General features: G+C 44.7%; 1 protein-coding gene across 13 annotated transcripts in view; it reads right to left on the bottom strand.

Annotated features, from left to right (window-relative positions):
- LRRFIP2 (LRR binding FLII interacting protein 2) overlaps positions 1-24,301 on the bottom strand; it is a 276,779-nt gene that overhangs the window by 89,780 nt on the left and 162,698 nt on the right. For 6 of the 13 annotated variants that reach the window (XM_063922583.1, XM_063922587.1, XM_063922588.1 and 3 more), the window contains 8 exons: positions 20,153-20,194; positions 18,700-18,762; positions 11,598-11,672; positions 10,986-11,033; positions 4,210-4,254; positions 3,566-3,613; positions 3,407-3,463; positions 969-1,031 (listed from right to left, as the gene is read on the bottom strand). The exons of 4 other annotated variants lie outside the window; for them this stretch is intronic. In XM_063922583.1, coding sequence (XP_063778653.1) covers positions 969-1,031; positions 3,407-3,463; positions 3,566-3,613; positions 4,210-4,254; positions 10,986-11,033; positions 11,598-11,672; positions 18,700-18,762; positions 20,153-20,194 — 441 coding nt within the window. The remainder of the gene's footprint in view (positions 1-968; positions 1,032-3,406; positions 3,464-3,565; positions 3,614-4,209; positions 4,255-10,985; positions 11,034-11,597; positions 11,673-18,699; positions 18,763-20,152; positions 20,195-24,301) is intronic. 3 more of the 13 variants (XM_063922586.1, XM_063922584.1, XM_063922592.1) reach the window with 3 other exon arrangements.

The following is a 24,301-nucleotide window of genomic DNA, read 5'->3' as shown; positions in this document are numbered from 1 at the left end:
TAAGGGACTGCTATATAGGTTCAGGGAAGGGGGGTAGGGACTATAGGTTCAGGAAAGGGGGGGGAAGGGACTGCTATATAGGTTCAGGGAAGGGGGGTAGGGACTATAGGTTCAGGGTAGGGGGGTAGGGACTGCTATATAGGTTCAGGGAAGGGGGGTAGGGACTATAGGTTTAGGGGAGGGGGGTAGGGACTGCTATATAGGTTCAGGGAAGGGGGGTAGGGACTATAGGTTCAGGGGAGGGGGGGGGAAGGCACTGCTATATAGGTTCAGGGGAAAGGAGGTAGGGACTGCGGTGCATGCGCAGTTCAGACCCGATTTACAAGATATTTTGTGTGTGGCCCTCGACTATTCACTGGAAGTGTTAAGCGGCCCCCCAGCTGAAATAATTGCCCACCCCTGTTCTAGATAGTACAGTAGATAGTCCAGATTGACTTGCCTGTACAGTATCTTGCCTTACGATACCGACCCCATGGGAGCGCGCATCGGGATCGAATCGGGATCGCAAGCTAACACCTTGAGATATGCACGAACTTTTCATAAGATTTTGACTATATAGTCAAAATCTTACAGATTTATCTCACGGTGTGTACACACCTTAACTGTCCTTATTGCAGGTGCTGCAAACAAATTAACCCATAACTCTGGGCACGTATCAAGGAAAATATGGATTAACATGCGTTTAATCATGGATTTCGGCTTGAGGAAAAGGGTTTCTAATTAAACATATCTGGGCGTAAAAGTTAGTGGTTAACTGAATACTTCCAATAGTGTCACCAAGTGTATAATCTGTCTATTATTAACACACAATGCACTCCAGCATTTACACAAAAATTGTGTGTGTTATGTTAGTTTCAACATCTCGGCGGTAGCTCTAGTGAGGTGCAGAAAAAAACTTCACAACTGGATCTTTAGAGTATTTTAGTTAACAGTAGTGTGCCAAAACATATGCATGCAAATGAGCTCACCACACTATCCCTTCGTCCTCGTCCAACACTACAAGAGGACACGGAGCCCTCATCATCTGTACACTACAACAAATGCACATAATGACCAAAAGAAAAAGTTAAAATCAACATATGAATTTTCCTTAAGAAAACAAAAAAAATGTGTTGTGTTTTTCTACCATGAAAGAAAAACTATAATAGAAACTTCTTGATTTACTATCATTTTCCCACCTCTTAACCAGCTACAAGGTACTGTACCTCCTGAAAAGAGGACATGGAGCTTTCGGTCTGTGGTGTAAGGTGGTGCCAGGGATGGGTGCAACCTGATAGGCTGCAGAACTATTGATGAACTGCTGTAGTGATTCGTCCAATATATATCTTTTCATAATGCTAACAATAAGGGGGCAATTCAATTGTTTTTCATGGCCACTGTCGCTAATGGGTGCCCAACAGAGCAATTCAGCTAATGGGTGCCCAACAGAGCAATTCAATTGCTTTTGGAAATCTATTATTTCTCAAAACCAACAGGTTTAACCATATAAGGCACCCAAACTATGGACTGTTTGCAATCTCAGAACGGAGCAGAAATTTAGGCGTACGTGGCATTTGCGCCCGATCGATACAACAATTGAATTGCTCCATGAGGAGCTCATTAGTTAAAGCCACAATAAAAATCAATTGAATTCCCCCCTAACTGTATCCAGTAAATGAAAAGTTTCAGCTTAGTGATGTATTTATTAACGAAGAACCAGTACATCATTAACACGTGTACACAAAACCCATTTAGATATTCAAACTCCAACTGACTGGTCTCACAATGCGATCCATGCGTATCAATTGGGCTTACAAGGTGGCATCACCGGCTTAAAGTATAACAGTGAAGAGAGACTGCTGGATTCTACCAATATTGCTCATTTGTGCTGCTATGCGGAATGCTGCAACACGGCTTGCTGCATGGAATGCCAGGATGCGACTATTCGCAGCCGGCGATTGCTCCATTAATTTCTAATAGAATGGAGTGATCATTGGCTGTAAACAGTCACAGCCCGACGCGCCATGTAGCATGCCGTATCGTAGCAAGATGAGTATGGCTACAGCTGTATAAGCATAAGAGAAGTTAAACTTAGGTCATGCAAATAAATAATGTTAATTCATGTGTTTCTAGAACAGCGGCATACGTGCACTTTGCAAATACTCTATATCAGATTAAAACCATATTTTATTCACTTTAATTACATTTACTAAAAGAACATGTAAAGGCTAGGGATGTGCGGTGAGGTAAATAGCTCAGAAGGCAGTAACTAGGACCAGAGCCAGATTTACACACAATATATGAGCTAGTGTGTTCATGTGGGCATTATACACAGGTGCAGCATTATATAGTGCTTGAAATTTGGTGAGTTTTGCTCAGAGATGTGCAGAAAAGATAGGCAGGGGAGGCACTGCCTCACATGTCAGACTATTTACTCCAGAGTGGCTATAAAAAATATTAGAATCGTACAAAAAAGATATTTATAACACATTCTTTGTATTTTTCATATTATTTATATATATATATATATATATATATACACACACACACACACACACACACACAAAACTCTGCCGTATACATTAGTATGACAGGAAAGGCTCTGCCTCACCGCACCGCACGTCACTGGTAAAGGCCAATGAAGTAGACAAATCATAACTACTTAATAAAAGCGTAGGAAAATAAGATGCATCTATTGCATCAGAAGGACCTACAAAATGTTACCGGTGACACATGCTGCAACTGAAATACTAAGATATATAAACCAGAGACATTAAAAACTGTAAACAATAAATGGAAATACAACACACAATGTTTAGTTATTAGTGGCACTCATGAATTATGGCTGCAGTATCTAATCATGTTAGAACCATGACCCATAAAACAATATACAAGGTAAATTTACTAAAGCTTCTAAAAGTGAAAAGAGGTGACGTTGCCCATAGCAACTAATCAGATTCTGTCTATAATTTTTTAGGATGCAATAGATCAGGCATGTCCAAACTGCGGCCCTTCAGCTGTTGTGAAACTACATATCTCAGCATGCCCTGACACAGTTTTGCTGTCAGTGAATGCTAAAGCTGTGTCAGGGCATGCTGGGATGTGTAGTTTCTAAATGGCTGGTGGGCCGCAGTTTGGACATGCCTGCAATAGATAAATGATAGACAGAATCTGATTGGTTGCTATGGGCAACATCACCACTTTTCACTTTTAGAAGCATTAGTAAATTTACACCTACATCTTTTAGTATAAAATATATTGATTGTGAGCATCTAGTTCCATAGAATTATTATCAGTAAACCAACATGAAATAAAAATATGAAATAATGAGCACCAATTGGCAAATATTCTAACTCTTGGTATATCCATGTAATCACTACTGAGGTTGTGCTGGAATAAATCACACACGTGCACAAGGAGTGCTCACCACTGGGCTGCTTCTTGATGAGCCGCCTCTGGAAGAATAGGGGCTGTACTCAGAGGGCTGGAGACAGCATTAGCAAAGAAGAGAAAATCAGTTATTGAAGATGGCTTGTTTCAGGACTCTGGGAAAGAAATCGCTGCACCAGCTTTCTTACACACTTACAGTTCGGGAACAGTATGAGTTAGTAAAGCCATCTTCATAGAGTGATGTCTGAGAATAGAAATACATGTGGAATAGAAGTTGTGTCAGGTGTGCCTTCTGCAAGTGATTAATATGGCTGCCAAGTATTGTCACACAACAATAACACTGAAATCATGCTGCACTTATTAAATATTTATATAGGTCATCTAGCTTTGTTTTCTTATTTATTTAGTTACTAGACAGCAAACATAGCTATCATATAATAACTTTCCTACTAGAAAGCTATATTCCGTTAGAACACGTGGACATATTCTTTTCTGAACATAAGACTCGCAATTGTACCCAATACTTGTTACAGAAAAATAATTAGTGTACCTGCCTACAATCTTATCTAAGGTCAACTAAAGAGACATGGTCTAGTTATCAGAAAGAAAATTGAAAGCACATATCTACAGTATGTCATAAAAGGAACAAAAAAGTGTCAAACGTTTACGAGTAATCCAATTTATGCTCAGGTCATACAGATATAATATAAAATTAGCAAGAAGAAAATTCCCCAATTCCTACAAAAAAAAACTGAAGTAACTGACTGTATTTTCTACAAATTTATTAGACACTATTGTCTGATCTACTTAAAGCAGCTGAAGCAGGCTGGAAATACTAACCGAACTGGTACTCCGAGCCAAAGTAGTGCTTAATTTTGGAGAAGTCTGTGAACAAAATATTTAGTTTTAAGGATTGGCATTTAATTATGCATCAGGTTCTACAATAGAATATTTGTATCACTAATACGCAACTCACAGTACTATTGCTTAAAAAACCCAGAAAAATCAAAAGTACTATCAGGCTATGGAAATGGCTTACATACGTGGGCATTTGTGTGTATTAGATATATTCAGACTATGGAAATGGCTTATATACGTAGACATTTGTGTCTATTAGATACAATCTGACTATGGAAATGGCTTATATACATGGCCATTTGTGTCTATTAGATACAATCTGACTATGGAAATGGCTTATGTACATGGCCATTTAAACCTATGAGATATGTCCGACGCTCTAGAATGAATTGAATCCTTGAGCCCTATGTAAAACATATTATGTGCATTTAAGTGCTTAAAAAAAAACATGCGTTTCCTTAAATGCCCCAGCGTATAAATCATCAATAATTGGTTCAAAATGAACTTCAGCCCCCTACACTGTTTGGTAAGTGTAATGTATATCAGGAGACAGACGGCATATAACCTTTTTAAGTTATCAGTTCTCTAGGGGACAGTGGCTGTACTTGTTGATCACATATGTGGCTAATGCCTCTGAAGTTTTATTATATATTTTATCATATATGTGTAAATGCGCCAACCCCGTAAACAATTAGTTTCAGTAAAACCCAGGTTTCAGGTTAATTAAAAAGAGGTGGTCTAATATTTTATTTAAAACAATGTATGAGCAGTTACATTTCACTCTGACAGCTCTTACACACATGGGGAAACATGTGAAAGTGATTGCTCTAACTTTAGAGAACGACCAATGTGTAAAGCATTTATTGCAAAATAGACAGAAGGCTTCAAAGACTTGGAAATGAGAATAAAAAAATAAGATTTTACTCACCGGTAAATCTATTTCTCGTAGTCCGTAGTGGATGCTGGGGACTCCGTAAGGACCATGGGGAATAGACGGGCTCCGCAGGAGACAGGGCACTCTAAAGAAAGATTTAGTACTATCTGGTGTGCACTGGCTCCTCCCTCTATGCCCCTCCTCCAGACCTCAGTTAAGGAAACTGTGCACAGAAGAGCAGACATTATAAGGAAAGGATTTTGGAATCCCGGGTAAGACTCATACCAGCCACACCAATCACACCGTATAACTTGCGATACACTTATCCAGTCAACAGTATGAACAACAACAGGGCATCAACAATGGATGCCAACATAACATAACCCATTATTAAGCAATAACTATATACACGTATTGCAGAAAGTCCGCACTCAGGGACGGGCGCCCAGCATCCACTACGGACTACGAGAAATAGATTTACCGGTGAGTAAAATCTTATTTTCTCTAACGTCCTAGTGGATGCTGGGGACTCCGTAAGGACCATGGGGATTATACCAAAGCTCCCAAACGGGCGGGAGAGTGCGGATGACTCTGCAGTACCGAATGGGCAAACTCAAGGTCCTCCTCAGCCAGGGTATCAAACTTGTAGAATTTTTCAAAGGTGTTTGAACCCGACCAAGTAGCAGCTCGGCAAAGCTGTAAAGCCGAGACCCCTCGGGCAGCCGCCCAAGAAGAGCCCACCTTCCTTGTGGAATGGGCTTTCACTGATTTTGGATGCGACAATCCAGCCGCAGATTGAGCCTGCTGAATCGTGTTACAGATCCAGCGGGCAACGGTTTGCTTTGAAGCAGGAGCACCCAACTTGTTGGGGGCATACAGGATAAACAGCGAGTCAGTTTTCCTGACTCCAGCCGTTCTGGCTACATAAACCTTCAAAGCCCTGACTACATCTAGCAACCTGGAATCCTCCAAGTCACGAGTAGCCGCAGGCACTACAATAGGTTGGTTCAAATGAAAACATGACACCACCTTTGGCAGAAATTGGGGACGAGTCCGCAATTCTGCCCTGTCCATATGAAAAACCAGATAGGGGCTTTTACATGACAAAGCCGCCAATTCTGACACACGCCTAGCCGAAGCTAAGGCCAATAGCATGACCACCTTCCACGTGAGATACTTTAGCTTCACGGTCTTAAGTGGTTCAAACCAGTGGGATTTCAGGAAACCCAACACCACGTTGAGATCCCAAGGTGCCACTGGTGGCACAAAAGGGGGCTGAATATGCAGCACTCCCTTAACAAACGTCTGAACTTCAGGAAGAGACGCCAGTTCCTTTTGAAAGAAAATGGATAGGGCCGAAATCTGGACCTTTATGGATCCCAACTTCAAGCCCATAGTCACTCCAGACTGTATAAAGTGCAGAAATCTGCCCAGTTGGAATTCCTCTGTAGGGGCCTTCCTGGCCTCACACCAAGCAACATATTTTCGCCATATGCGGTGATAATGCTTTGCTGTCACGTCCTTCCTAGCCTTTATCAGCGTAGGAATAACTTCCTCCGGAATGCCTTTTTCCGCTAGGATCCGGCGTTCAACCGCCATGCCGTCAAACGCAGCCGCGGTAAGTCTTGGAACAGGCAGGGCCCCTGTTGCAACAGGTCCTGTTTGAGAGGCAGAGGCCATGGGACCTCTGTGAGCATTTCTTGCAGTTCCGGGTACCAAGACCTTCTTGGCCAATCCGGAACAATGAGTAGTGTTCTCACTCCTCTTCTTCTTACGATTCTCAGCACCTTGGGTATGAGAGGAAGAGGAGGAAACACATAGGCCGACTGGAACACCCACGGTGTTACCAGGGTGTCCACAGCTATCGCCTGAGGGTCTCTTGACCTGGCGCAATACCGTTGTAGCTTTTTTGTTGAGACGGGACGCCATCATGTCTACCTGTGGCAGTTCCCATCGATTTGTAATCTGAATGAAGACTTCGTGATGAAGTCCCCACTCTCCCGGGTGAAGGTCGTGCCTGCTGAGGAAGTCTGCTTCCCAGTTGTCCACCCCCGGAATGAACACTGCTGACAGTGCTTGCACGTGATTCTCCGCCCACCGAAGAATCCTGGTGGCTTCCGCCATCGCGACTCTGCTTCTTGTGCCGCCCTGGCGGTTTACATGAGCCACTGCGGTGATGTTGTCTGACTGAATCAGCACCGGTTGGTTGCGAAGCAGGGGCTCCGCTTGACTCAGGGCGTTGAATATGGCCCTTAGTTCCAGGATATTTATGTGCAGACAAGCCTCCTGACTTGACCACAACCCTTGGAAGTTTCTTCCCTGAGTGACTGCCCCCCACCCTCGGAGGCTCGCATCCGTGGTCACCAGGACCCAGTCCTGTATGCCGAACCTGCGGCCCTCGAGAAGGTGAGTACTCTGTAGCCACCACAGAAGAGACACCCTGGCCCTGGGGGACAGGGTGATCAGCCTATGCATCTGAAGATGCGATCCGGACCATTTGTCCAACAGATCCCATTGAAAGATCCTCGCATGGAACCTGCCGAAGGGAATGGCTTCGTACGATGCCACCATCTTTCCCAGGACTCGCGTGCAGTGATGCATCGACACCTGTTTCGGTTTTAAGAGGTCTCTGACTAGAGTCACAAGCTCTTGAGCCTTCTCCGTCGGGAGAAACACCTTCTTCTGGTCTGTGTCCAGAATCATGCCCAGAAAGGGCAGACGCGTCGTAGGAATCAGCTGCGACTTTGGGATATTGAGAATCCAGCCATGCTGTTGCAACACTTCCTGAGAGTGCGCTACGCTGATCTGCAACTGCTCCCTTGACCTCGCCTTTATGAGGAGATCGTCCAAGTATGGGATAACTGTGACTCCTTGCTTTCTCAGGACCACCATCATTTCTGCCATTACCTTGGTAAATATTCTCGGTGCCGTGGAGAGCCCAAACGGCAACGTCTGGAATTGGTAATGACAGTCCTTTACCACAAATCTGAGGTACTCCTGATGAGGCGGATAAATGGGGACATGCAAGTAAGCATCCTTGATGTCCAGAGACACCATAAAATCCCCCTCTTCCAGGCTTGCAATGACCGCTCTGAGCGATTCCATTTTGAACTTGAATCTTTTCAGATAAATGTTCAGGGACTTTAAATTTAATATAGGTCTGACCGAACCGTCCGGTTTCGGTACCACAAACATTGTGGAATAGTATCCCTTTCCCTGTTGAAGAAGGAGAACCTTTAACACCACCTGCTGGAGAAATAGCTTGTGAATTGCCGCTACCACTACTTCCCTTTCTATGGGGGAAGCTGGCAGGGCCGATTTTAGGTAACGTTGAGGGGGCATCACCTCAAATTCCAGCTTGTATCCCTGAGACACAATCTGTATAGCCCAGGGATCCACCTGTGAGCGAACCCACTGGTGGCTGAAATGTCGGAGACGCGCCCCCACCGCTCCTGGCTCCACCCGTGGAGCCCCAGCGTCATGCGGTGGATTTAGTGGAAGCCGGGGAGGACTTCTGTTCCTGGGAACTAGCTGTAAGGTGCAGCTTTTTCCATCTACCCCTGCCTCTAGCAAGAAAGGAAGCACCTCTGACCTTTTTGCTTCTTTGTGCGCGAAAGGACTGCATTTGGTAATACGGTGCTTTCTTAGGTTGTGAGGGAATATATGGCAAAAAGTTTGACTTCCCAGCAGTAGCTGTGGAAACCAGGTCCGAGAGACCGTCCCCAAACAATTCCTCACCCTTGTAAGTTAACACCTCCATGTGTTTTTTGGAGTCCGCATCACCTGTCCACTGCCGAGTCCACAGGACCCTCCTGGCAGAAATTGACATTGCATTAATTCTAGAGCCCAGTAGGCAAATGTCCCTCTGGGCATCCCTCATATATAGGACAGTGTCTTTTATATGCCCCAGGGTCAGCATAATGGTATCCCTGTCCAAGGTATCCATTTCCTCAGATAGATTATCTGTCCACGCTGCTACAGCACTACACATCCACGCCGACGCAATTGCCGGCCTCAGTAGAGTCCCTGAATGTGTATAAACAGATTTCAGGATACTCTCCTGCTTTCTATCTGCAGGATCCTTTAGGGTGGCCGTATCCTGTGACGGCAGGGCCACCTTCTTAGATAAGCGTGTGAGAGCTTTATCTACCCTAGGGGAGGATTCCCAGCGCACCCTGTCCTCTGGCGGGAAAGGGTACGCCATAAGTAACCTTTTGGAAATCAGGACTTTCTTATCTGGGGAATCCCACGCTCTTTCACATAACTCATTTAACTCATGTGAAGGGGGAAAAGTCACCTCTTGCTTTTTCTCCCCATACATATAAACCCTCTTGTCAGGGACAGGGTTTACCTCTGATATGTGTAAAACATCCTTCATCGCTATAATCATGTAACGTATAGCTTTTGTCATTTTCGGTTGCAATTTTGCATCATCGTCGTCGACACTGGAGTCAGAATCAGTGTCGACATCTGTGTCAACCATTTTGGATAGTGGGCGCTTTTGAGACCCTGAGGGCCTCTGCGCTGTAGGATCAGGCATGGGTTGAGACCCTGACTGGCCCGAGGTATCAGCTTTATCCAACCTTTTATGTAAGGAGTTTACATTATCATTTAACACCTTCCACATATCCATCCAATCAGGTGTCGGCACCGTCGGCGGCGACACGTCAGTCAACTGCACTTGCTCTGCCTCCACATAGCCCTCTTCGTCAAACATGTCGACACACGCGTACCGACACCACACACACAGGGGAAGCTCTAAATGAGGACAGGACCCCCACAAGGCCCTTTGGAGAGACAGAGAGAGAGTATGCCAGCACACACCCCAGCGCTATATAACCCAGGGATTACACAGTAATTTAGTGTTTACCCAGTAGCTGCTGTATTATGATTAATGCACCTAAATTTATGTGCCCCCCCTCTCTTTTTTACCCTTCTACCGTGATTCTGCAGGGGAGAGCCTGGCGACCTTCCTCTCAGCGGAGCTGTGGAAGGAAAATGGCGCTGGTGAGTGCTGAGGAAGAAGGCCCCGCCCCCTCAGCGGCGGGCTTCTGTCCCGCGATTTTTTGTAAAATAAATGGCGGGGGCTCATACATATAACAGTGTCCAACTGTCTATATGCAGCTTTCGCCAGGAGGTATCAATTGCTGCCCAGGGCGCCCCCCCCTGCGCCCTGCACCCTACAGTGACCGGAGTGTGTGGGTTAGTGTGGGCGCAATGGCGCACAGCTGCAGTGCTGTGCGCTACCTCATGTGAAGACAGGAGTCTTCTGCCGCCGATTTCGATGTCTTCTCCGCTTCTGCCGGCTTCTGTCTTCTGGCTCTGCGAGGGGGACGGCGGCGCGGCTCCGGGAACGGATGACAAGGTCAGGTCCTGTGTTTGATCCCTCTGGAGCTAATGGTGTCCAGTAGCCTAAGAAGCGCAACCTAGCCGCAGTTAGTAGGTTTGCTTCTCTCCCCTCAGTCCCACGTAGCAGAGAGTCTGTTGCCAGCAGAAGCTCTCTGAAAATAAAAAACCTAACTAAAATACTTTCTTATTAGCAAGCTCAGGAGAGCTCACTAAAAGCACCCAGCTCTGTTCCTGGCACAGATTCTAACTGAGGTCTGGAGGAGGGGCATAGAGGGAGGAGCCAGTGCACACCAGGTAGTCCTAAAGCTTTCTTTAGAGTGCCCAGTCTCCTGCGGAGCCCGTCTATTCCCCATGGTCCTTACGGAGTCCCCAGCATCCACTAGGACGTTACAGAAAGGATTATGAAACTAGTGACCACAGTACCTAACATATAAGTACTGAACAATAACCTTTCTATATTTGTACAACTCAAAAATGTTTATTACTGTGAAGAGTTTTGTACACAAAATTTACCAGCTATCTAATCTGTACTAACCCTGTAACTCCTGGAGGTGGCCAATGGGTCGCTGTAAAGAGAAGAGGACTAAAGGGAGGGAAATATTTAGATTAAAAATTAAAGGCTGTGAAAGCACCCTGGTCAAATTTTGTAAAGCACGCTGCTCTTTAAACCATGCCATGTTTTCACTTGGATTCATAAAGGATTAAATGAATAATTTATAGTGGTACACAGGTTATTACAGACATAGGTTAATAGTGCACTGCTTTCCTATAGAAATGATATTGAAGAAACATGTACGGTTTAATTTTAAGCTTCTAAACATATCACTTCAACAAAAATAATGTAAACGCTGGCACACACAGTGTTATTATTAACTCTTGCATGCTATTCCAGAAACAAAGGAGCAAGGTTAAATGGATCACTCCCCCACCCCCCACTTGAAGGAGAAGCAATAACAGTGTTTCCTGTTTAAAGTTATGTCCTACTTTAACATCTGTATGCCTTGTATGGCAGCATGCATGCGGTGTATATTCCTACATTTATTACGGTCATCTGACATGCTGGTTAACTCCAACTTCTCAAACATATTATCAGTTACAACACGCATGTGATAATGGCAAAGGACTGCTAGAAAACAGAATGACAGACCCGTGCGTGGTAGCTGGAGGTGGGTTTGCTATATTTAAGACTACTATAGCTTCTCTGATCTTTATAAAGTCCACTCTGTAGAAGTACACAAGAAAAAAAATGACATTATTAAAACCGAAAACAGAGAACATATTCTCATTCACAAGAACCCAGGTTACTTCCATACAGGGTGTAATTATTGTCTGTGGACACACCACGGGATACAGAAAGATAAAATTACTGGTAATAATAATAGGAGCTCACCAGGCTTAGCAATCCTGGAAAAAAAAAAACCAACAATTTAGCTACCTTCATGAGAATGCAAAAAAATAAGATTTTAAACCTACCGGTAAATCTTTTTCTCCTAGTCCGTAAAGGATGCTGGGGACTCCGTAAGTACCATGAGGTATAGACGGGCTCCGCAGGAGACATGGGCACTTTAAGACCTTTTAATGGGCGTGAACTGGCTCCTCCCTCTATGCCCCTCCTCCAGACCTCAGTTATAGTTACTGTGCCCAGAGGAGACGGACATTTCGAAGGAAAGGATTTTGTTAATTAAGGGTGAGATACATAACAGCTCACACCACAACACACCGTACAACCTGGGATATAACTAAACCAGTTAACAGTATGAACAAATAAGATCAGCAACAGGTTGATCTGAACTGCAACACAACCCTTGTGTAGACTTATCAATAACTATGTACAAGTACTGCAGATTAATTCCGCACTGGGATGGGCGCCCAGCATCCTCTACAGACTAGGAGAAAAAGATTTACCGCTAGGTTTAAAATCTTATTTTCTCTTACGTCCTAGAGGATGCTGGGGACTCCGTAAGGACCATGGGGTTTATACCAAAGCTCCAGACCGGACGGGAGAGTGCGAATGACTCTGCAGCACCGATTGAGCAAAAGAGAGGTCCTCATCAGCCAGGTTATCAAACTTATAGAATTTTGCAAAAGTGTTTGAACCCGACCAAGTAGCTGCCCGGCAAAGCTGTAACGCCGAGACGCCTCGGGCAGCCGCCCAAGAAGAGCCCACCTTCCTAGTGGAATGGGCCTTTACCGATTTTGGTAACTGCAATCCAGCCGTAGAATGAGCCTGCTGAATCGTGTTACAGATCCAGCGTGCGATAGTCTGCTTGGAAGCAGGAGCGCCAACCTTGTTGGCTGCATATAGGATAAACAGAGCATCCGTTTTCCTAATACGAGCCGTTCTGGATACATAGATTTTTAAAGCCCTGACTACATCAAGGTACTTGGAATCCTCCAAGACATCCGTAGCCACAGGCACCACAATAGGTTGGTTCAGGTGAAACAACAAAACCACCTTAGATAGAAATTGTGGACAAGTTCTCAATTCCGCTCTATCCATATGGAAAATCAGATAGGGGCTCTTGTGAGACAAGTCCGCCAATTCTGACACCCTCCTTGCAGATGCCAAGGCCAATAACATGACCACTTTCCAAGTGAGAAATTCTAACTCAACAGTTTGAAGTGGTTCAAACCAATGTGATTTAAGGAACTGTAACACCACGTTAAGGTCCCACGGTGCCACTGGGGGCACAAAAGGAGGTTGGATGTGCAGTACTCCCTTCACAAAAGTCTGCACTTCTGGAAGAGAGGCCAATTCCTTCTGAAAAAATATTGATAAGGCCGAAATCTGCACCTTAATGGAGCCTAACTTTAGGCCCCTATCCAGCCCCACCTGTAGAAAATGGAGAAAACGACCCAGCTGAAAAATCTCCGTAGGAGCATTCTTGGATTCACACCAAGACACATACTTCCTCCAGATACGGTGATAATGCTTCGCCGTTACCTCCTTCCTAGCTTTAAGCAGAGTAGGGATGACCTCCCCTGGAATACCTTTCCTAGCTAGGTTTTGGTGTTCAACCGCCATGCCGTCAAACGTAACCACGGTAAGTCTTGGAACACACACGGCCTCTGTTGTAACACGTCCTCTCTTAGAGGAAGAGGCCGAGGATCTTCTGTGAGCATTTCCTGAAGATCAGGATACCAGGCCCTTCGAGGCTAGACCGGAACAATGAGCATCGTTTGAACTCTTGTTCTTCTTATGATCCGCAATATCTTTGGGATGAGTGGAAGTGGAGGGAACACATAGACCGACTGATACACCCACGGTGTCACTAGTGCGTCTACTGCTATTGCTTGAGGGTCCCTCGACCTGGAACAATACGTCCGAAGCTTTTTGTTGAGGCGTGACGCCATCATGTCTATATAAGGGAGTCCCCAACCGTTTGTCACTTCTGCAAAGACCTCTTGATGAAGCCCCCACTCTCCTGGATGGCGATCATGTCTGCTGAGGAAGTCTGCTTCCCAGTTGTCCACTCCCGGGATGAAAACAGCTGACAGAGCGCTTACATGATTTTCCGCTTAGCGAAGAAACCTGGTGGCCTCCGCCATCGATGCTCTGCTTCTTGTTCCGCCCTGGCGGTTTACATGTGCCACGGCTATGTTGTCTGACTGAATCAGTACAGGTAGGTTGCGAAGAAGATGCTCCGCCTGTCTCAGGCCGTTGTATATGGCCCTCAATTCCAGCACATTTATGTGCAGACAAGCCTCCTGGCTTGACCTTATTCCCTGAAAATGTTTTCCTTGTGTGACCGCTCCCCAGCCTCGGAGGCTCGCGTCCGTGGTTACCAGAACCCAATCCTGGATTCCAAACCTGCGACCCTCTAGGAGGTGAGCACTGTGGAGCCACCACAGGAGAGATATCCTGGCCCTGGGGGACAAGCTTATCATCCGATGCATTTGGAGATGGGACCCTGACCATTTGTCCAGTAGGTCCCACTGAAAAGTTCTTGCATGGAACCTGCCAAACGGAATGGCCTCGTAGGCCGCCACCATCTTTCCCAACAGTCGAGTGCATTGATGGTTTCAGCATATCCCTGACCATGTTCTGGAGTTCCAGAGCTTTTTCCAATGGGAGAAAAACCCTCTGCCGTTCCGTGTCCACAATCATGCCCAAAAACGAGTCGAGTTGTCGGCATCAACTGCGACTTTGGCAAATTTAATAGCCAGCCGTGTTGTTGTAGTACCCTCAGAGAGAGTGCCACGCTTTTTAGTAACTGGTCTCTTGATCTCGCCTTTATCAGGAGATCGTCCAAGTACGGGATAATTGTGACACCTTGCTTGCGCAGGAGCATCATCATTTCCGCCATTACCGTGGTGAAAATCCTTGGGGGCCGTGGAAAGCCCAAACGGCAACGTCTGAAATTGGTAATGACAATCCTGTACAGCAAAACTCAGGAACGCCTGATGAGGAGAATATATGGGGACATGAAGGTATGTATCCTTTATGTCTAGTGACACCATAAAATACCCCTCCCCCCCCCCCCCCCCGTCCAAACTGGAAATCACAGCCCGGAGAGATTCCATCTTGAATTTGAATCTTTTCAAATACAGGTTTAGGTATTTTAGGTTCAGAATTGGTCTGACCGAGCCATCTGGCTTCGGGACCACAAATAGAGTTGAATAAAACCCCTTTCCCTGTTGCAACAGGGGAACCGTGATAATCACTTGCTGTTGACACAGCTTTTGTATCGCAGCTAAAACTATTTCTCTCTCTGGGAGAGAAGCTGGTAAGGCTGATTTGAAAAATCGGTGTGGAGGCACGTCTTCGAACTCCAGTCTGTATCCTTGGGTTACAATTTCTAGCACCCAAGGATCCAAGTTCGAATGAATCCAGACTTGGCTGAAGAGCTGAAGACGTGCCCCCACCGGTGCGGACTCCGGCAGCGGAGCCCCAGCATCATGCGGTGGATTTGGTAGAGGCCGGAGATGACTTCTGCTCCTGGGAACTAGCCGCAGCTGGTGTTCTTTTCCCTCTACCCTTGCCTCTGGCGAGGAAGGATGATCCACGTCCCTTTCTGAATTTATGAGACCGAAAGGACTGCATCTGGTATGGTATGCTGTGGGGGAACAAAAGGCAAAAAAGAACACTTACCTGCGGTAGCTGTGGAATCCAGGTCAGCGATGCCGTCCCCAAACAAAAGTTCACCCTTGTAAGGCAAGGCCTCCATAAGTCTCTTGGAGTCAGCATCACCTGTCCATTGACGGGTCCACAACGCCCTCCTAGCTGAAACTGCCATGGCATTGGCCCTCGATCCCAAGAGGCCAATATCTCTCGCAGCCTCCCTTAGGTATAACGCTGCGTCCTTGATGTGACCCAATGTCAACAATACACTCTCCCTGTCGAGGGTGTCCATGTCAGATGACAAGTTATCTGCCCATCCTGCAATCGCGCTACTCACCCATGCCGATGCTACCGCTTGTCTGTGCAGGGTTCCCGTAGTCGCATAAATCGACTTCAAGGTAGTTTCCTGCCTGCGATCAGCAGGATCCTTTAGTGTCGCCGTGTCCGGAGACGGTAGGGCCACCTTTTTGGATAAACGTGTCAAAGCCTTATCTACCGTGGGTGATGATTCCCACCGTAACCTGTCCTGCGAAAGGAAAGGATACGCCATAACAATTCTCTTAGGAATCTGCAGTCTTTTGTCTGGAGTTTCCCAAGCTTTTTCAAATAGAGCGTTCAGCTCATGGGATGGGGGAAATGTTACCTCAGGTTTCTTCCCCTTAAACATACAGACCCGTGTGTCAGGGACAGAAGGGTCCTCTGTGATATGTAATACATCTTTTATTGCAATAATCATGTACTGAATACTCTTGGCCACCCTTGGGTGTAACCGAGTGTCATCATAGTCGACACTGGAGTTGTCTGCTATCTGGGTAAAGGGACGTTTCTGGGACCCTGATGGGTTCTGTGACACATTAATATCCATGGATTGTCTCCATGCTTGGTTCTGGGACTCAGATTTGTCCAACCTTTTATGTAATATTGCCACACTTGCATTCAAAACATTCCACATGTCTACCCAATCAGCAGTCGGCGGTGCCGACGGAGTCACTATCACATTCTGCTCAGCATCCTCTCTGGAAGAGCCTTCCGCCTCAGACATGGCGACACACCTGTACTGACACCCCCACACACACTGGGATATAGGGGACAGACCCACAATAAGTTCCTTTAGAGAGACAGAGAGGGAGTTTGCCAGCTCACACCCAGCGCCACTGCGGTCTGAAATATTAATAATGTCCCAGACATGTAAGCGCTTTCTGTATCACACTAGCACCAAATTAATGTGCCCCCCCCCCCCCCTCTGTTTTGCACCCTGTTACTTGTATACAGCGGTAGAGGGAGTCCGGGAGCAGCGTCTCTGCAGCAAGCTGTGGAGAAAATGGCGCTGGTTAGAGCTGAGGGACTAAGCTCCGCCCCCTCTATGGGGCGCTTCGGTCCCGCTAATTTTTATACTGGTGGGGGTCTGTATATACTGCCCATACAGTATCTATGCGTGCCAGTGAACTTTTATGAGGTAATTATTGCTGCCCAGGGCGCCCCCCCCCTGAGCACTGCACCCTTGCTGTGCCTCGTGTGTGTGTGTGGGAGCAATGACGCGCAGCGCAACCGCTGCGCGGTACCTCACAAAGATCTGAAGTCTTCTGCCGCCTTTGAAGTCTTCTTGCTTCTCATACTCACCCGGCTTCTATCTTCCGGCTCTGTGAGGAGGACGGCGGCGCGGCTCTGAGACGAACAGCTAGGCGTACCAAGTGTTCCGACCCTCTGGAGCTAATGGTGTCCAGTAGCCTAAGTAGCAGAGCCTATCAGTAAAGTAGGTCTGCTTCTCTCTCCTCAGTCGCACGAAGCAGGGAGCCTGTTGCCAGCAGTGCTCCCTGAAAATAAAAAACCTAACAAAAGTCTTTTTCCAGAGAAAATCAGTAGAGCTCCCCTAGTGTGCGACCAGTCTCCTCTGGGCACAGAATCTAACTGAGGTCTAGAGGAGGGGCATAGAGGGAGGAGCCAGTTCACGCCCATTAAAAGGTCTATACCCCATGGTCCTTACGGAGTCTCCAGCATCCTTTAGGACGGAAGAGAAATATAGTATACAAACATAATGTATATTAAACCCAGTGAGCTTGCATGTTTATCCACACCAAAAGGTTTCTCCTATACGGTAGTTCCCCTTTTCTTGGAAGTTACGCATTTCTAATTTCTTTAAAAATGTTAATTCCATATCAGAAATAGATTTAAAGCCTTTATTATGAATACTTTTTCCTGTCATTTATATCTGGGGTAATATTTAACTGTAAATATCTATAAAATCCTGTACTATGAATAGGGCTGCATCATCCAAAGTACTTTTACCATGTATTCTGTATTTTCACACATTAGATTGGACAATGTTTAAACACAGAGATGAATGAATCATACCTGCTTTTCATTCCCATTCTATGGGGGCAAATGTACTAAGCTCTGGAGAGTGATAAAGTGGATGGTGATAAAGTACCAACCAATCAGTTCCCAACTGTCATGTTACAGGCTGTGTTTGAAAGGGAAGTGGTTAACATACCGCCAGTTGGGATCCCGGAATCCCGCTGTCGCCGGTATATAATACCGAATCTTTTTGAAAAATGACAGGAACTGATTGGTTTATAGTTTATCTCTATCCACTTTATCCAAACCTTAGTACCTGACAGTGAGAATCATAATGAATAATTAGAGCCACTGTGCTTGCAACATGTAGACTCCACATGTAATACAGTAGCACATTAAAGTGCCCCCACCCCTCAAAAATACACTTCTAAATGTTATGGTACCACAGATCATTCGAGTGTTGCACAAGCATTTTCCTAACGGTCCCAAAAATGACGCACAGGAGTTAAAGAAACACTCCCTGTCATACAGTATGGAAGTCACTTATAAGGCTGCTACTCACAGCTCAAGTGCTCAGAGGCATTTTCCATGTTGCAAGGAAATAGACATTTTCAAGATTTCTCAAAACCGCAGGTACCCTAAAAAGCACGATTAACAATACTTTTATAAGGAAGTATTTAACATCACAATATAGGATGTACCAGTACAATATCTGTACCCACAGTCTTAAGCGGGCCCAGCAGACACTAATGTACAGTAGCTACACATATTGTAAGAAAGTTAGACTTTCTGTCATTACACAAAAGCAGTGAGCCAAGTATTAGCCAAGCCTGTCTGTAAAAGGACAGCAAACATGGCATATGTAACCATTTAAAAATACTTTGGTACCAACCAATAAATCTTTATTAGAGTCACTGGATTTAGTCTTGGTTCCATAAGAGTTGTATGTATGGTTCTGGAAAAAAAATTTACATTTATTCTAACACAACATTCTTTAGTACTATAATGCAGTGCTTGTCATGCTCTAAGCTAAAGTGATAACAGCAAAGACAGGAGTAGAGTACTTGTAGTATCCAGGGGAGAATGGCCTGTTACTCTGAACAAATTTAGTCAAATTTCTGTTGTAAATGAAATATGGGCTTAAGAATATATTTACAACTAATTAACTTAACACAGCTAAAACCCCATAAACTGGCAAAAGTATCATGCAAACATCCATCAAACACAAATAGTGTAAGTACAGAAGCACCAGAAATTTTAAAAATTGGAAGAAATCCAGTACAGAGTTAGAACATCTTTTTTTATTTTCTTTTTTAATAATAAAGTGGGCATTACAATCAACTTTTCTAAGGTCCCTCATTATTATGTAGAGAAAAGACCTGTAATAGTCTTCTCTTATCGATTCCCACCAGTATTCTCTCGTTTGCTCCAGTAATATTTTATTAGTTAATTGAATCAATAAAAGGTGATAGAAAACACTAATACAGGTATTGCAACATCATAATACACAGTGACCTAAATATCTTAAGAGGTGTAGAAATATGCGGAAAAGTAGGCCAGTGCCCAGTAGCATGGGCATGAGAGAGAAGTTAAACATAAGGAAAGAGGGCCCTGCTCATATATGTATACATGCGAGAGGGGAGTGGCCAACACAAAAAGCAAGGCACGAAGTATCAATGGGATCAAAGGAAGAAGAGTAACGAGGGCTGAACGAAAAAGTGCGTTTAGAGACTAAACAGACATAGAATAGAAAACAAGACACCGAAAAGGATGGTGCTAAACACTGGTAATGAACAATTGCTATAGTTCACAACAGTAAGTTGCAGCTTGTTGTATTTGGTAATTAGACATACCTACTGATATAAAGTGAAACTGCGATGAATAGCAAATTACCCACCAAAAGCAGTGATCCAAACGTAAAACAAAACAATTTCCAGACAACTACATGACATATCATAACTTGGGCCAATCTGTCCGGCTGAAGTGAAGTGAAATTACTCACATCCTATTACAATGGAGCATTTTAGCTATAAAAAGACTACACGTAAAGCAGGAGCATCTTACCGCAGCCTAATGTGTCATCTTTTTGACAAATTACCGCTTATAAATTATTAATTCTAATAGCTGGTAATGCAACGATAATATACAAAAACAATTAGCCCCCAGGAACAACGTTTTATCTGCAAAAGTTTAAGATGGGTTGGAAGCACCAAAGGACATCTGCTGTAAAGTAACTTGTGGCAAATTAACGTGCAACATATAAAAGTTAGAATAAAAAAAAGGAACACTTCAGTTAATTATTTATAACACCTTTGTCACATCATGCATATAACTTTATTACATACAGAGAGTATGCTTCTTGTGGATGAATCTTTCGACAAGTCATACTGACGTTGACATTAGGAAAGAAAAAAGAAAAAATAATTAAAACAAAGAAACAAACTATGAAAAGTCTATTCATTAAGACTTCAATTCCAACAAACCTGCTTACATGCAGGATGGACTGATATAACATTACCCACGTCAACTGCTGACTAGAAAATAACTATTCACGTTACAGAATGAAAACAGGAGCACCACCTTATTTAGTGTAAAGCTTCAGAAACAGACACTATGCAAAAATAAATAGTTTTGGAAATTAAGATTATTTTCCATGCATATTCAGCCTGTTGTGTGTGTGTCTTCCCTGTAATTCTTTATCTGCACATGTAAGAATTATGTCTATATTCTCTATGTTTTCACAACTACATCAACTGTTTATGCCCACTGAACAATAAAACTGGCACAGGCTTCCAACTGGCTTCAATTCAAGATAGAGAACAGGAAACCCAAAACAGGACACACCCTGTTATCCATCATCAACCAGAAGCAAATGGATATGAGTAAGCACTGGCATAAAGCCGCACATGATCAACCTCATGAGTCAGTGAAAAGGCTTCTATTCTAGTGCTAACTGAGTGAATTGCCTCCCCCTCCATGAGCTTTCTCATGAGCTATGACTATTAGAGGTTCTAAAAAATTTATGATTTTTTTTTTATTCCCACAGCAGCAGCATTTCTAATGTGTTACTTATGAGAAGCGAACTGTAGCTGCATTGAAAAACCAGTAGCCATTAAGTACTGTTACTTTACACAAACAGGACTGCCATCATATTGTGTGTGTGTGTACCACCTCTGCTGGGAGGCTATTCCACTTGTCCACCCCCCTTTCTGTCAAGTAATTTTTCCCTCATGTTTCCCCTGAACCTACTTCCCTTAAATTTCAATGCATGTCCTCACGTTCTATATTACTTCTCTTCCTTTAAAAAAATCTCTCCCTCCTGTACCTTGTTAAAACCATTGATCTATTTTAAAGTTTCTTTCGCGTTACCCCTTTCCCTTCTCTGCTCCAAACTATACATGTTAAGATCTTTTAGTTCTTCCAGGTAAGACATCACGTCTAAAATTTTGCCCTTCAGGCTGGGGGACACCGGATCATAGGGTTCTCGCTGGGCGAGCAGTAGGTGGCACTTAACACGAACTTTAAAAACATTACCTCCTCCCCCTGCAACCTCCTGAAGTCCAGTCAACTTTCAAAAAGCTCGGCAAGGAAAAGCAGCAACTTAGTAAAACTGTTTGAACAACCAGAACACAGAACAATAGGTAAACGATGGTCATGACAAAACCAGTATGATTGAGCATGAAGGAGGGAACAGTGTCCCCCAGACTGATTCAGAGAAAAGGATCCAATGGTAAATAACCAAAAACCCTATTTTCTCTTTCAAGGCTGGGGAACATTGGATCATAGGAGGTTCAACAGCCGCCCCCAGAGGAGGGAATGCTCAGGCTGCCGGACCGTAGAACCATACACTTGAGTGGGCGTCGTCCGAGGCAAAAATATGAAAACTGTAAAAACAAGCAACATTTGAGGATCAGGTAGCAGGCAGGCAGACTTGTTCCGTGGAAGCCCCATGTCGCACGCTGCCACCGACATCTGATCCAATGTCGGACACCTTACACTAGAATAGGCCCGAGTGATGACTAAGCAGTTCCAATGTGCAATGGTGTGCTTCGTAGCAGGCCAACCACATTTGTGAGCGTCATCAAGGACAAGAAGAGAAGAATCTGTGCGGTAGACAAAGTCCCATCCAAGTAGATCCGCAGGGCTCGGACTACATCCAAAAGAGCCAGATCATCCCGGTCCTGGGAAGAAGCCAATGGAGGAAACACTGGAAAGACAATTTCCTGGTTTAAGTGGATAGACGAAACAACTTTTGATTGGAACTATACAGAAAACCACCCTATTGTCATGGAATGCGAGAAAAGGCAGCCTGCAAGACAGAGCACCATACTCGTCAGCATGCCAAGCTGAAGCAACTGCCATAAGGAAAGCTAGCTTCCAAATAATGAACTTAAGGTATGTGAATCCAAAGGCTCAAAAGGAGCTCGCATGAGTGCAGAGCGGACAAGTTTAAGACTCCATGGAGCTACCGGCAGCTAAATGACGGTTGAACCTGCAACACACCCTGTAAAGTAGAAATCTGCACGTTCAAGGAACGCAGTCATAAACTGGCCTCCAAACCTCCATAAAGAAAAGCCAAGAAACAATGCAGTTGAAACCTTGAAGTATGAACAATCCCCAAGCCCCCCCCCCCCTCTTTTCACACAAATATATGTAGATCTTCCAGACTCTGTGGTTATTGCTCAATGAAAGCTGTTTCCGGGCCCCAAACATAATATGGACTGCCGAAGGAGAGAAATTCTTAGCCTTCAAGAGCCCAGCCTGAAAAAGCCAGGCTTGTAAAGCCAACTGAGGAAGGCCCTCATGCAGAAACGGACACTGCTACAGCATATTTCGACTCAGGACCTACCACCATTGTGGGAAACATCTGCGTACCAGAACTTGTGCAGCCAGTCCGAAGCCACTAGGATCACATGGAAATGTCATGGCATCCACTACGGAAGCAAGCAGGTCCCTGGACAAAACATTCTGGAGAATGTACGACTGGAATTCTTGCAAGAGGAACATAGCGTACTGAATGGTCTTTAAGGTGGAGACCATTGTTTCCAGCAACTTCATACACAACAATATTGATGGACAAGGCACTGACAGAATATCTGTGACCAAGTCCTTGAGAGTCTGAGCTTTGGAATACTTGCTGGAGAGAGGTGTTGAAGACCACCCCCAGAAACAGTAGTCGCTGATCAGGTGTCAACTGAGACTTCTCAAAATTCAGGATCTAGCCGTGATCTTGAAGCAGCTATACTGTGCGATCTATGTTCTTTTCCAACTGTGAAACCTAAATCAGCCCACATGAGTATTGTCCAAATAAAGTACGATTGTAATACCTTCTAGGCACAACAGGCTTGCCATTACATGCTCTTGGTAAAAACATGCAGGCCATGGCTATACCGAATGGCAGGGCCTGGAACGGAGAGTGAGCTGACCCAACTGCAAAACAGAGGAGAGAATAAGGACCGGCCTAAATAAAATATGAAGATACTCATCTCTGAAGTTCAGAGAAACCAAAAATTGTTGACCTCCATGCCATGGATCATCATTTGGAGAGAATGCATTCAAAAAATGATCCACTTAAAAGCCTCATGTTTAAAGGTGGGAAGATTCAGAATTGGACAGAAGGAACTGTTTGGCTTCTGTGCAAATAGGTTGGAGTAAAAATCCAAGTTTAATTTCTTGCGCTGGAACTGGAGCAATAACTCCTTCTGAAAGCAGAAAACTTATAGCCTGGCCTAATATAGAGTGACCAGATTATCCCTTTTACCTGGGATGCTCATGGATTACACAGGTTCTGTGGCTGGCTGACTTCAAGCCTACATTTCAGCTGGTTTTAATCAGCCACAAAACCTGTGATATCCATGAGCGTCCCAGGTAAAAGGGATAGTCTGGTCACTCTACCTAATACCACCCTCTTCTCCACATCCCAGCAAAGGTCACCTGAGATTGATTATATAACCCCTTGAAATGATGCCAAGCACCCAGGCATCTGAAGACCACTCCACCCACCAGTTCCTGAACTGGAGCAGGCAGCAACCCACCCATGACCTGATTGGGTGAGGAAAGACCCCATCAGATAATAGGTTTCTTAGGAGCATTGGCTCCTGAGTGTCTGATGACACTGTGAAAACGGCCCTTTGGCTAGGGAAAACTCAAACTCGGGAGGACTGTCCTCTAGAGGGTGACCCCTGAAAAGAAGAAGAGCAAAATGCACGAAGCTCAGAACCTCTCGACTTATATGAAATGCCACATTACAGTGTTTTCCTGGATAACACTAACAGAGTATAGGCATATTGCATATCATTTTAATCATCAAAGGATGCGTGTGCGTCTTCTTCACATAGTGATGCTAATAAAACACATTTTTGGCGAAAATGCGTAAAAAGACCCCCAGTGTTAGTATAATCGCTCATGACTAGGTGCAAATAGAAGGACTGTTTAACATGACTGCAGCACTGATGTAAAAAGACACATCTGTAAGCGAGCTACAGGGGCATTCA

Source organism: Pseudophryne corroboree, chromosome 5, assembly GCF_028390025.1.
Source record: "Pseudophryne corroboree isolate aPseCor3 chromosome 5, aPseCor3.hap2, whole genome shotgun sequence".
Lineage (NCBI taxonomy): Eukaryota > Metazoa > Chordata > Amphibia > Anura > Myobatrachidae > Pseudophryne > Pseudophryne corroboree.
Note: the sequence above shows the minus strand (reverse complement) of the source record. Positions and strands in the feature narration are given on the sequence as shown.